General features: G+C 35.9%; 1 protein-coding gene across 6 annotated transcripts in view; it reads left to right on the top strand.

Moving 5' to 3' along the window:
- LOC149558568 (protein ACCELERATED CELL DEATH 6-like) overlaps positions 1-14948 on the top strand; it is a 47149-nt gene that overhangs the window by 18828 nt on the left and 13373 nt on the right. For all 6 annotated transcript variants that reach the window (XM_089832740.1, XM_089832738.1, XM_089832742.1 and 3 more), the window contains 2 exons: positions 11810-12254; positions 12351-12814. In XM_089832740.1, coding sequence (XP_089688866.1) covers positions 11816-12254; positions 12351-12814 — 903 coding nt within the window. In that variant the 5' untranslated portion in view covers positions 11810-11815. The remainder of the gene's footprint in view (positions 1-11809; positions 12255-12350; positions 12815-14948) is intronic.

The following is a 14948-nucleotide window of genomic DNA, read 5'->3' as shown; positions in this document are numbered from 1 at the left end:
GTCAGTTTTCTTTTGGTCAACCTATACCTGGAGGCCTGGGCTTTTTGGATTTTTTTTGGGTTTTCGAATCGCAAATCTGCAGTGAAAATCGCAATCATAGTTGCAGATCTGCGATTTTCAGAGTTAATAGCATCGTCTCTTGCATATTTTAAGGTAAGGTTTCCACCCTTTCTTTTATCTCTTAGCATATACCTATATTCATATCGATATTAGAATAGATTAAAAACAGAATACATCAGGTTCATAATGAATTGTTCAGCATAAGCTACCAGAACAACAAACTTTTAAGACAAACATATCACTACTAAGCATGACTTATAGGGTAGTCAGCCCATATGTTTCACTTTGCAACTAATCAAAACAGTATCAGAGTTATTCTGAATAACCAAAAAGTTTTACAAAGTGTTGAGTAACATCTTACTGATAATCAAGAGCTGTACATATTACTAATTATCAATCTTAAACATGCTATTTATTAACATTCGGGCCCCATCCATCATTAGAATCTAGAGTTTGTAGAAAAGAAGCATCAAACAATTTATCATTCCAACCTGCTAGAACAAAATCACTTGCCAGTTGAACCTTTTCACTAGTAGAAACTTGTGAAGCAGATTGCTGGGTTCTAGTGGAAATGTGCAGATCCTCCATCATTTTAACAATTTGTTATGTCATCCGGGTCCATTATATCCTTAAATTGATCAAGGTATTTGAAGGCCTTTGATTTCGTCTTTGTGAATAAGTAACATACCATCCTTGACCAGTGTCATAAATTGAACCATAGAGATTTCCAAAGAGAGTGAAACCTATGACAAAATGGAAAAATGTGCGAGTTTACGAGTACACTCAGTAAGTCCTCTATCCTTTTGCTGAAAAACCTCTTCATTTCTCGCTTTCCAAAGGAACCATAAAATTTCACATGTAAGAGCAGACCAAAAAGAATTAAGATTAGAGTCAAAAGCTTAAACATATCCAACTAAACTTTCACTCCATGAGAGACCTAGCTTTGAGTTCCATACAATAGGATTGCCCAAAAAAATTGACCATATCATAATAGCAAAATCACATTGAAAGAAAACATGCTCAAAAGACTCAACTGCATCACAAATTACAATAGCCAGAGGAAAGACCTAAAGACTCCAAGTTAGGTCCTAAAGCAAGTTTTTAAAGCAACAAGAGCCATTTGAAATAAACTTTTTTGGGTTCCACTTTAGCCTGCCACAATTACTGAAAAAAGAAAGACCATTCAAAAAAGGGAGAACACAAACCCCACCCTTGAATCACCCTTTGAAAAATTTCAAGATCAGAAACAAGCATAATATATAATTGCTTAACTGATACGTCATTAAATACTCCACAATAATTGTTTGAAAAAACTGTTTGAGTCAATGGTCTTGAAGAAGTTACATGTACCAAGTGCCTTGCAAATTAAAATATATGTTTTTTCTGAGTTTGTGGGATATCATATCTAGCTCTAAGATCATCCCAAGTACCCATCCGATTGTCAATCATTAAGTCACTAATTAATGAGATTCCCATCACATTCCAGTGTTTTTCTGAACAACTAAGTGTGAAAGGTTTTCCATTTAGGTATAGCCCCCACCAAATTGATCTATCTGTGACAACAAAAGATGGAGAAGAGCCAATAACACCTCTAACTGGTAAGAGTATCCTTGACTGGGTCCAAGCCTTCCAGAGAGTACTAAAAACATTAGAACCAAATACTCTGATCTTAAAATCTCTTAAAAGCAAATCACAAAATGGTTTGTGCATCCAGCTTTTGCCTTTGGGAACTATAGAGCATTGACTGTTGTTTCTGATCAGAACTCTCCAAGGTTCATTAGCATAAATGGTTATACTTATATTCATATCTTAATTGGGCTGATTGCATATATATAACACCTAGATCTATTTTACTTGTCATTAAATCGATTGGTTCAATTTACATTTACATTGCACATCTTAAGTTAATTAACATTGCATGAAAGAGGACTTGCTTCTGTACTTCCTTGATATAATTCGGGTTTAGCATTAGCATCCCTTCATCCTACTTGGGTTTTGCTAATCTAACTTAGGTTATATTGAGAGTTATGTTTGAAAGCCCCTCTTTCCTTTTGTTTTGAATGACTAAGTGCGAAAGTGGTTAGTTAATGAATTTATCTCATCTAGTTTACATTGTTAAATTCCTTGATGCCATTTCCCCCTTAAACAAATGTTAGAGCTAGTGTCCATACCTTTTACGACTTACTAATTGTGAGTAGTAGGGCAATATTAATTGGGGGCCTAATTTGCAAGTGTTTGTCTTCTATTGGAGATGTTCATTTTAGGGTATTTGGATGAATTTTGACAATGTGAAAATCATTCTCGCATTCATAGAAGATGGCACCTTCCTAAGTGTAGTTGACACAACGAAGCAAGGATTGGTTAGAGGCTCATCCCATCATCAACATTGTCTTCCATTCTTAGAGTTAGATATTTTTGAACCCTTATCCTTTGTAGTTATTTGGTTGGAAGTGATTGAAGTAGTTGATACCCATTGAATGAATAGCGTAAGTCCCTCTTTGATAACCATCTTATTACATCATTATAACTAAGTAAAAGTCCAAATTAAGAAGGAACCTTGAGGTTATCTCATTTGATTGCACAATCTATTCACAATCAGTTTGGAATGCTAAGTATTTGATTCTTTATGTTGTAGGGGAACAAAACTCACATCAACATGACAATAAATACTTATCATCCTAAGGGGTGACTACCTTTGGTATGAAGTTTAGAAATTCCTTATCTTTTTCTGCCTTAACAATTGCATTTGGACTAGACTTGGAACTTTGACACTCTTATTGGATTTTGATTTGATAGAGAAAATTATATTGATATGTCTCATGATATTTTTTGACATATGGAAAAACTTCGCATATCTGTCACCCCCCCTCAATTGAGGTTTTTCATGATCTCTGTTGCCAATAAATTTTCTCCATTTAATAATTTCCAACTCTTTTAGTAGTTGTTTGTGTTTCTCAAAGGATTCATCATTCATTCTAAGCTCAATAACATGATCATTAAGGTCTTGCAACTACTGAAGAAGTTTTTTTATTTAAAAATATTTTTGAAATGCAGCTGGTTCAGTTGCTTAATCTGTCCATTTATAAATAGAATTATTTTTGCTGTCGAGAATAGTCTAGATCGTGAAACAAAAGGTGCATTTGCCACCAAAAAGTTTCTATCCCTGAACCATATTTGCTCACATTTGAAGATTTAAATTTTCTTTGATTGTCGTTCCATAACACATCCCCTCAAATATGATAATGGTCTGATCTAGAATAAGCAAGAATTGAAGATGAGTATTTAAATTTGGCAGAGTTTCAAATTATGGAAATAAGGAATTTGTCCATCTCTCTACAATAGGGCAATAATCCTTCTTGCCAATGAGTGCATTATCTTGAATACAATTTAGACAATTTATTACATGCGAAAAACTATCTATCAACAATATTTTCAAATAAAGAATAGTAAATATTTTTTTTGCTTTTATTCTTTAATAATAGAAATAATTGCATGCCTTTTCTCATGAACACAAATAATTGAATAGTTCGCTAAATAGCAGAAAGAAAGGTATGACATCACTTGAATAACTAACTTCACATGAAAAAGAGTATCAACATTTTTCCAATTCTTTAATGCCAAGTAACAATTCATTAACTGAAACAAATTGACAAAGCAGTGACTATAGAACCTGATAAGGTGAAGGTCAATTCCTGTGTCTCTTTGTTAATGTTCCTGATTACTTTTAAGTGGAGAGGAATATCATAAGAGGATCTCAACCTTAATGTTCTCCTGCACAAGTTCCCTAATGGAAGTGGCCCGATCATACATGAGAGATGCAGACATGGGATCCAATGTTTCAGGCCATCTGAAACTTAGTGTAGAACCCACAACTGTCATAGCCAGTCGCACCTATAGACATCTTTGCTATGAAAATGACCTTCCTAGTTAGACATTGCCCTGCTAGTTCTAGTGACTAATGGTTACTAGTTACTACCCATGTACATAGTGCTACCTTGGCCAAAGTTTTAGAGGTGCAAGCACTGTACTTTGTGTTGTCAATGTTGCTGCCAAACTCGTGTAAGAGTCCTAGACTCAAATTATTTCTTCCCCGACCTTTAGGATGTGCTGTCCTAAATGGCAATAATAATGTCAAATTGTACAAGGCAATGTGAATATATTTGTGACGCTCTAGGGTTTTCATAATTTTCCCTGATTTCTATTTTGGTTTAGGGTTAAGATTAGGCAACACCCTAACTCTTGCTGCAGGGTAACATTCCCTTGACATCTTACTTTACAGGTTGACAAACAAACTAACCCTACTTAATCTCAGTTCCTTGGCTATCATTTCCTAAGGGAAATCTATGAATACAGCATTAAAGGGTTTTGTCTATCCCAATCTTAGAACTTAGTTCCAGATAAGACATGTGACTCAGTTTCAGTTTGATTCTTTTCTGCAAATAAACAGTATATTACTGAAATAAAACTGACATGAATCTTCTCCCCATTACTGATTCTAAGGATTCTTTTATGCTTCAGGCAAGAGGTGTTTCGTTTGGTTAATTCTATGAAAAAAATTATGATCATCCAATTTAAGATGAGTGTAGTCCAATGCAATGCTCAAAACATGGCATGATTTCTTTTTTGAGAAGATATGAGTCATTGAGACAGCTCTTTTTCCTATATGCAGATGCACAACAGTTCTTTTGGAAAAGAATAACAATCAAGAGTATAATCCAGTTGCTTTGATTAGAAATGCGAACCGGATGGGGCATATTTAAAAATGCATTAATCCTTTATTATAATAACATTTCAATATTATACACAACTATCAACATTCCAATGATTGCATATGTAGCAAATACCTATAAAGATACAATGTAAATATGGTTTGCATCTAAACTCTTGTATATCAATGTAATGGACACCCCTGGATGTCCCAAAAACTAAACCAAATTGCTGAAAGGAATTATGTCAAACAGTTTGCATTCAACTTCTTAAAAACCCTTATAACTCCGAAAATCAAACGTTTATTTGTTTGTTGTGTTTCGTGCATGGAATTGGTATCATACAACATAAACAAGAAAGAAACTACAATAATATGCAAAGTGGAAATGAACGGCTGCTAATAAAATGTTATTTTCAGAATTCATAAAACCAAATACATGGCAGATTTATCAACTCACTAATTACTTCAGCAATATTGTCATAATACTCCAGCCCATGCTTACGAACTTGCTGCTACAATACTTTGTCCTCCAATCAGTACACTACCTTCGTAATACCATTCCCTCAAAGCGGCATAAGCGTCAGACAAGTAGTGAAGAAGATATGAGCAAAATACCAAATCTGCCTGTAGCCGGAAATGCAACTAAACTGCCTGATAATGAAGCCAAAAACAAAGAATTCCAAAGGCCAAATCCCCAAGGGAATGACGTCTAGAATGTTACAAGAGAGGATAGACGTCCTCAAATGCCAAGAACAAAGCTGCAACTCACACACCAATTTCTTCTCATATTCAACCTGCCTAATGAAGCCACAAATGCTTCCTTTTATTCTATTCCCACTGGTCCGCTCAACTCATATGGGCAATGTGGGATAAAAGATGTATAATATAAAACATATATTAAAATACCCCTTATGTCTCCTTTGGGTACACATCACCATAAAATAAATATTAAAGTAACACTTTAATATTTTACAATTAAATTAGACGTTACTTTAATAAAACTTCAGGCATTAAAATGTATTAGCAATCGGACTTCGAATAATGCGAGTGATAGCTCATCGGAAAGCTCTCACCGAGGAGTATCAAATCCAATCACCAAAATTGACCTGCACTGTGTCCTGCCGACTTACTAAAAATAGTAAGTATGCCTGAAACTGAGTAAATCAACTTTGTTTTGGCCCAAACTGGAAATGGCTAGGCCAAAACACTCCAAGATCCCATTAAACCCTTCGTTAGCCCTCGGGACCATGTAGAACAAGGCTAACGCACACACACTTGGTCAACTGCTAAAAGATGGGATCATTACAAATCCGCCCTCCTTGAAATTGCTTGTCCTCAAGCAATTAAGCAACATAATGAACTCCAACCTCCACCTGGATCCCAATTGAAGTAATGTGTGATATCCATATAGACATTAAACAAACTGCAAATGAACATCATTAGGACCAACCACATGTCCTGCAAGTTAGCTCCCAAAACTTGTGCTAATGAAGTATAAGTCTGGATGTCACCAGAAGGCGGCTCCATAGAAGATCTCTGAAACCTCTTCCTCCCAACTGCTGCAACACAAAACTGAATCTTTGTAGATAGTGAAAACTGAGCCCATCTCCACTCAGGTGAATGATTAACATCAGCCTCAAACATCAGATTGTCATAAGACAATGTTGCATCCATGTTGAACATAGTACTATCTTAAGAGTGAACATTAACACTTTGTTGATCGATAGTATAATATGACTCTGTCACTATATTGCTCACCTCATTAGCAATAACAAGTGTACTATCATCAGAGCACAAATCTACAACCGCATGCTTATTACCAAACTCCTCATTGGATGGTTCAACTGACATAGAAGTGGTTGTTGATATGACAGTTCCCTTGCATTCTCCTAATTCCACTATTGCTACATCATCATCCCTTGACAAGGCTTCATATGTGGTCTCCTGACTTTGCACGCATGTCTCTACTGACTCTGTCGAAATGCCCACATCACCAACATCATAATTGGTTGGCTCTATACATGTCTCGATCCCACCTGAGGAATCAACTACCTTTTGCTCTGGAGCAGCATACAAATCATCAATGTTGATGCCCATCTGTCTAGCCATAAGCTGCAACATCATATCCATTTGCCTATTCTGCTCCTGTTGCATACGTTGCCCCTTCTCTAATGTACCCAATAACTCTCTGAACAGTACCTCCCCCTGATCTGGACCAGCATTCCCGCCTCCGCCTAATCCTGTATTCCTGTCATCTCGATCACCCATATTGTTGTCCTGATCAAAGAATATCTCCTCCGTGTCTGTATGGCTGGATTCAATGTCCCTCTGCATAGATGTACTAGACTGTTTGCTTTGCAAATCTGAAATCCTATTTTGTCTTGCTCTGGTATCGCGAAAATTATAAGGCCCCTGTTGCATGCTCAAACATAAATGCTTAGCCTGTGTTTTTTACTTACTTTTTCCCTCTATCCGGCTGTTCCAAATTCCCTATAAGACCTCCACAGGATGGCAGGACTTATAGCTCTGATACCACTGTAATGGGCACCCCTGGTTATAACTTTATGAAAGACTTTGCAAGGAAGCTCTGATACCACTGTAATGGTCACCCTTGGATGTCCCAAAAAACTAAACCAAATTGCTGAAAGGAATTATGTCAAACAGTTTGCATTCAATTTCTTATTTCTCCGTTTAATGTTTTAAACCCCTTATAATTCCGGAAATCAAACATTTATTGTTTGTTGTGTTTCGTGCATGGAATTGGTATCATACAACATAAACAAGAAAGCAACTACAATGATATGCAAAGTGGAAATGAACTGCTGCTAATAAAATGTTATTTTCAGAATTCATAAAATCAAATACATAGCAGATTTATCAACTCACTAATTACTTCAGCAATATTGTCATAATACTCCAGCCCATGCTTACGAACTTGCTGCTACAATACTTTGTCCTCCAATCAGTCCACTACCTTCATAATACCATTCCCTCCAAGCGGCATAAGCGTCGGACAAGTAGTGAAGAAGATATGAGCAAAATATCAAATCTGCCTGTAGCCGGAAATGCAACTAAACTGCCTGATAATGAAGCCAATAAGAAAGAATTCCAAAGGCCAAACCCCAAGGGAATAAATATTAAAGTAACAATTTAATATTTTACAATTAAATTAGACGTTACTTTAATAAAACTTCAGGCATTAAAATGTATTAGCAATCGGACTTCGAATAATGCGAGTGATAGCTCATCGGAAAGCTCTCACCGAGGAGTATCGAATCCAATCACCAAAATTGACCTGCACTGTGTCCTGCCGACTTACTAAAAATAGTAAGTATGCCTGAAACTGAGTAAATCAACTTCGTTTTGGCCCAAACTGGAAATGACTAGGCCAAAACACTCCAAGATCCCATTAAACCCTTCGTTAGCCCTCAGGACCATGTAGAACAAGGCTAACGCACACACACTTGGTCAACTGCTAAAAGATGGGATCATTACAATCAATATGCAACAATGATTATATGGATCATACTCATGATTGACTGATTTGATTAGCAAGCAAACATGTATTAGTGTCACAATATAAATTTGGTTTACTACTAAACTCTCTATATCGATTCTAACATCGAGCACAAAGATCTTCTATGATCGACTGGACAACATGCAAATATAAATACATAATACGACATAGCTTCATGAAGAAGAGCATGTCTGGTAAATCTTGGAAGCAAAACTCTTTCCTAAGGCTCTTGTGTGCTATCCTTGCTGGTGCGATAACCTTAGTTACAAACTATAATGCTATCACCTTGAAAATTTCATATTTGGTAATGATTTCCAGAGGCACAAGATGTAAAGCACTATTTTTCAGCCGCAATAACAAAATGAGCCGAAATGCTTTTAACAAGAATGATCTATCAAGAAAAAGTAACTCCTCATTGATATTGGGCGACAAGAAGAGTTACATTGCCACCCAAGAAGGTATGCCTTGTCAATGAGAAAGTTTAATTATAAATTTATTAGAAGTTGGGCTTGACCAACAATACCATAATATAAAGAATAATATCAAGCCCTAATAGCACAAGGTTGCATATACATTGCATCTATACACACACACACATGTGCTATTAACCTATTGCAAACGTACATTCCACATACTCGATTGCCCAACCATTATAAATGCATACACATACACATTTATCTATATATACATATATTTGTATCCATTTATGTTTATGTTATGTATATATAACCGAACAAAGATAAATGAAGAGTTTTCCATGGTTGTTCCTTTCAATTGATAGGAAAAGATCATAGTGCACTTCTATTAATCAAGAGTCATTAATTCTTTTATTAAAAAGAGGACAAGAATGGTTAGCCAACTTTACATGACCAAGGCAACAACCTAATCCGAGACTTGATGACCAAATACTTAGCTATGGATTCCTGCTTAGGTGACATTTCCGATCTTCATCCCATGTTTGCACCTCCTCTCTTTGATGATACTGTGCCCATGTTCATGGGATTGATCTACTTCTGCGTCCATTAACAAGGAAGGAATAGTCATCTTCATCTTCATAATCTTGTAAACAATAAAATATTAATAGTATTGTAAATACATTATCCATTCATGAATATAATCCCCATGTGAATATTATTGATTAAACAATCCACATAAATGAAAACATGATCATATTAACCATAATCCTCTTAATTAAATATCAAAGTTATACATGATGCTATTAATAATCCTTTCTAAATAGGACATAAACCCAAGCTATGATAGAGTAGTGTAGGATAAACACCTTTTAATGACTAGCATTGACTTAACCAATTCTACTAGCATTTGCTTGATCATGGGGAAGTGTTCCTCTTTATATGACTCACCTTATACATTTCAAGCCTTGCTGTCTACACTTGTCAAGCTATGATTGTTTTGTGGAAAAAAATCGTAGTTATTTTATTCAAGTCTCTTTCATTGGGTGGTAAATTCTAGATTTATTTTTGAAGTGTTGGTTTCCATGCATGTTATTTGTCTCCTTGTGTGCCATTGAAATATTTTTACATTCACATTGAGAATCTCTTCAAATATTTTATCTAGGTTAATTATGTAGAATGTCATGATTTTCACCATGTGGCTTGGGAGTGTGATTGGCTACCTCACATTTTTGGAGGATAGGGCTTGCTCTTAGTCTGTAAGGTATTATTCTACGTGCTAAATGGATTATCACAACACTATGAAGACAATGAACCTTAGAAAAAATTATTAAAAAATTGTATTGATTTGAGAGTACTAGTTGGTCATTTGAGTTGAGAGGGCCTAGACCTTAGCACTCTTTGCACAATTCAGGATAATGTTAAAATTTAGAGTACTTTTGTCATCAAAAGTATATGGAAAACCTAAGAAACCATCAAATATTGGTGTTTTCAAGTGGAAAGTGATTTGTATAATGGCCTTTTTGTCACTTAACATTTTTTTTTTTTGTTCTTTGGTTCTCTATTCTCAAGACCATCCCCACTTTTGCATTAATTTTTTGAGTGGCATTCACTTGTTTTTAAATTTTAGTGATATAAGTACCTAACTTAATATTACTTGGCCTTAATTAAAATTAAAATGGAATTTGGCTACCCAAGACAATGAAGTCTTTTGATTGGTTATTGATGTTATGCCTCCCCAGATTCTTTACAAAATTGGGGTCAAGTCTCTCAAACCTTGCGGATGGATGGATGGAAGTTGCATTCAAATACACCCTTTCATAACTACAAGCTTCCCAAAGGATACTTGTGGAGCTATTCCCTCACATGCATATGGTGGATTAGCTAAATATTCGATAGCAGCTCTAGTCTTCTATAGGGGCTTGGTATTGCTAGTTGTAGTGTATTTGATTAGTAGTTTGGCTCCTAATTTGGCTAATTTTGCCTTGTGCATTTTATATCAAGGCCTCCCTTTGGATAGCGACTTGGCTCACATGGGTATTCCTAATCTCCATTTTTTGACTCTTCGATTAGATGGATTCTTTTGGTTTTATCCCAAAGCATATGAGGCTTGGAGTTGGATCCATAATTTCTTTGTAAGTTTTTAAGGCCTACTCTTATTTTGTTGGCATATTGTTTTACTTGGAGATTAACCTTATCTATAGACAAATATGCCTAGGTTTGATAGCATTTGAAAAAAATATAAATAATGCTCTTTTTTGTCTTGCTATGTTATTTGATCTATACTAGTCTTTGTATATTAAAGGCATGGTTCGATCTAATGTACTCATGCAAATTTAGGTGCGTGCTCATAAAGTTGTACTTACATGCTTATCTTAGGAGCTATTAGATCACCTAGGGGATGTTCTATGTACTATTGCTTGTGTTCTACTTGATCTTTCCTCGACAAAATGAGGATGTAGATATGGACAGAGATTCATGTGAGGCATGATCATATATCTCACTCTATGTGGTCCCTATGGCTCTCAAACCCCAATTGCCTAAAGTACCCTTGCTCATAACAGTTGGGAGTAGCCTTCTAAGAGGTCCACCTCTTTTCATAGGCAAGTTGATTGTAATCAACTTGACTTAGGAAAGTTAACAGAACTTGGCCACTCCTCCATGCCACATTTAGCAACCTCCAAATACCCTTCTGGAGAAGAAACCGCTTTCACCAGCCAGCTTGATTAATGATGTTGTCACTGAAAATAAATGGGGCAATCCTAGTGACAAGGATCCTTCTCGTTTTACTCTAGCAGTTTGGACTTTGTTGGATTTGACCCTATTATTTTGTCTTTTTTTAGAACTTGATCGCAGTAGACTTTGTGAATGTGTCTACCTCTCTTTTTTAATGTTATAATAATTCCCTCTATTTATAAATGTTATGAGAAATATTCATAAAAAAAGGACTTCCATAAATATTCATGGCTCACTCTTTCTCCCGACTGGACATAACTTTTATTTCATTTTCACACTTTCTTTCATCTACAATAATTGTCTCTGGTCGACACAATTTTGTGGCTAAGTTTTTTTCTGCTGTATCTGATTTTGTCAGTGCATCCTATGTCATAGGTAAGGATGAAAAGCGAACTCTTCCGTGCTTTGCAGAGTGGCAGTCTTACTAAAGTTCAAGATTTGTATAGTTTGGACCCACTCATTCTGTTTGAGGTTACTTTCCAAGGAGATACTTCTCTGCATATTGCTGCAAGGAAATGCCATGTAGATCTCGTTAGATGGATTCTTCAAATGAGCCCCTCTTTGGCCAGAGCTGAAAACAAGGATTGCAATATGCCACTGCATGAAGCAGCTAAAACTGATAACAGAGAGGTTGTCGATATTCTCCTTTGCAGACAGAGTTATGTCTACCATTTCAATAAGCTTGGAGAGACAGCTTTAATACTCGCTTCACAGTATGGCTGCGTGGAAACAGTTAGGCATTTCTTGCAAACCAGGTTACATGAAAATGTATTTGAATGGGATCGATCTATTAGAGAAGCAGCTTACAGGGGACATACAGGTAGAGTCACATGTTATTTGTTCTAGTTGAAGTAAGATTTAAGTCTCCAGATGCATCCCCAATACATTGACATTAATTAACTTGAATTTGAGGCAGATGTAGTTGTGGCAATGCTTGACTATCCTATCAGACACAGTCCAGATAATGTCTTCCTTGATGATCCAAACCTGAATATTCCTGCAATCCCCATTTTGCATGCAGTGGTGCGTAGTGGACACATTGAGTTAGTAAGGGCAATGATAAATCATCGTTGGTGGGAAAACTCATCAATGATAGAGGAGGATGAGTGTGGAAGGTGCGCAGTTCATATAGCAGCTATGAAAGGCACTTGGAGCATAATCAGTGAATTCATTTCAAAAATGCCAGACTGTGTAGAAATCCGCAGTTCAGATCATAAATCTGTTCTGCATTTCTCTGTGGAATATAATCAACTAATTGTAACAATGAATCTGCTAGAAGAAAAACACAGTACAGAAGTAAGGAAATTGGTGAGCTATGATCATGACCTTTTTGGAAATACACCATTACACTTGGCAGCAATGAATGCAGTGGATCCCCAGGTTTGGCATCCTTTAACTTGTCTGCTTTATCCATTCTTTTCTTGATCTGAAATTTCATTTCTCTTTGCTTATTATTGTAAATTTTCTGCAAATTCTGTTATTAAATCAGACTTAGATAATTACTTTTATGCTTGCTGTAGATGATCTTCTTTATCTTCTGAATGCAGGAGGAGTTATCAGAATATTAAATGCTGTTCTGAATTTGTTTTATCTCTGCAATAAATTCGTATAGGCAGAATTGCTTAAAGGAGCAGACTTATATTTCTTCTGTATCCTTAAACTACAATAACACCACCCCTTATACCAAGACCAAAGGGCATGTCCCTTAAAGGGACATGACCCTCTCTAGGTCAGCCCATACATTACTTGTAGAAATTGGCGCCTATGAAGTAGATAAAAAATGTTAACTAAAATAACAATTAGTTATAGTTAGTAGTTAGTACATAACATGTTTACTGCTAAGGATCGCTGCCCATCCTATTTGTCAAGTGTAGTGTATATAATGCTTTTGTATGGAATAAGGGGAGAAGATTAAGGTGCGGTTTGCACTTCTCAGACCAGTATAAATATCACTGTTAATATTTAACAATTATATGCATTGTTGAGGGCCATGGCTATGTAAACGGATGACAGAAGTTTGAAAGTAACGTTTAAATCTGATAAAACAAGAATATTACAATTAGAAGAAAATGGACATTACAGACAAACAAGATATAGCTTGGAAAAAGAAAGGTTTCATTAAAAGTTAAAAAACTAACATTCCCCTCTAAATATTAGCTAGAACAAAATACACAATCAAGAGGAGGCACAAAGTAAAGGGGAACATTATACTTCTATGCTCCCTAAATATGTACCTTGTAATGTCCCTTTTTCAAATAGCCCTAGTAATCACAATTACACAAGATTAGGGTTAGGGGTTACCATATATACAGTTTTCTTCAATTGTGTAATCCTTAAATTGAAATCCTGCAATATTGTTAGTATTTTATTTATAATCACAACGCAATAGTTAGATTTCTTTTAATTAGAAATAAACATATATAAGAAATGTTAATTGGACCAATAGATTGCTAGAATTAACTTTGATGCCATTCAACTATAGAGATGACAAGATCAGATGGTTTAATGAGGCATCGTAGAAACCTTCTACCCTTGGCCCAAGAGTGGATGTACCATTCCTCTTGGCCTCATGTGGCCCATGTAATACATATGAGGTGGCGTACCTAGTGTGGGCTCCTATTGCCTTTTCCCTCCATTAGTCACCCCTAATTTGTCTCTCCTGATTGAAGGTTAACTTCTCTTGATAGAGATGGTGAAGGGTCTTCACAACAAGGTGTCCTGAAAGTGTACCCTTCCTAAGCCCAAAGGTAGTCCACCTTGTTCCCCTTTGCCCCCGGACTCTTTAGTTACCACATGGAGTGTTTTCTTAGAAAGTGACCTCATCACTGTTTCCCCTGATTGGGAATCCTCACTTCGCCTATTGTGGCAGGCAATAACAGTCAGAGATGAATACAGATATAGTATTTTATCAATCCACTTATTCAATATGGCCATATATAAAAAAAATCATATGCAAATAATTAACATTGTACTATAATAAGATGTGTTCAGCCTCCTAAGCACATTGCTATATGAACAGTCATTTGCTAGTATTAAGAACACATGGATAACTCATAGTGTTGTATATACATAGGGAGCTGCTCACACCAGATACCGCTGAAATAATTATAAAAACATGTACTGCTATAGATTGCTGGTTAGATGAATATGATGATTCAAGCTTTCCTCCTATCATGCTAGTCTATTTTCCTTGTTCGCTGATGCCAAAATAAATGTGTTTGAACCTCAGCTTATACCACATACATGGGATGGTTTCCTTCCAAAGGACACTGTCTTTTCCTTAATCATATCTCCACATTTTAGATGCACCTCTTTGTAATAACCTGATAACCTTCCTCTGTGATTGATGTCTAATTAGTTATACATGTCTAGAGTTTAACATCGGCATTTCTTAATAATAAATCAATGGTATTAATGTTACTGCTTATTGCCTTATTATTATTGATAGTATAACATCCCTTTGATTAGTAGAGTCCTTGGTCTATTTGACTAAATGCTATTCATCGCACACCAT

Source organism: Cupressus sempervirens, chromosome 5 (genome assembly GCF_028749045.1).
Source record: "Cupressus sempervirens isolate cs-2001-9-10 chromosome 5, ASM2874904v1, whole genome shotgun sequence".
In the NCBI taxonomy this organism is placed as follows: domain Eukaryota; kingdom Viridiplantae; phylum Streptophyta; class Pinopsida; order Cupressales; family Cupressaceae; genus Cupressus; species Cupressus sempervirens.
Note: the sequence above shows the minus strand (reverse complement) of the source record. Positions and strands in the feature narration are given on the sequence as shown.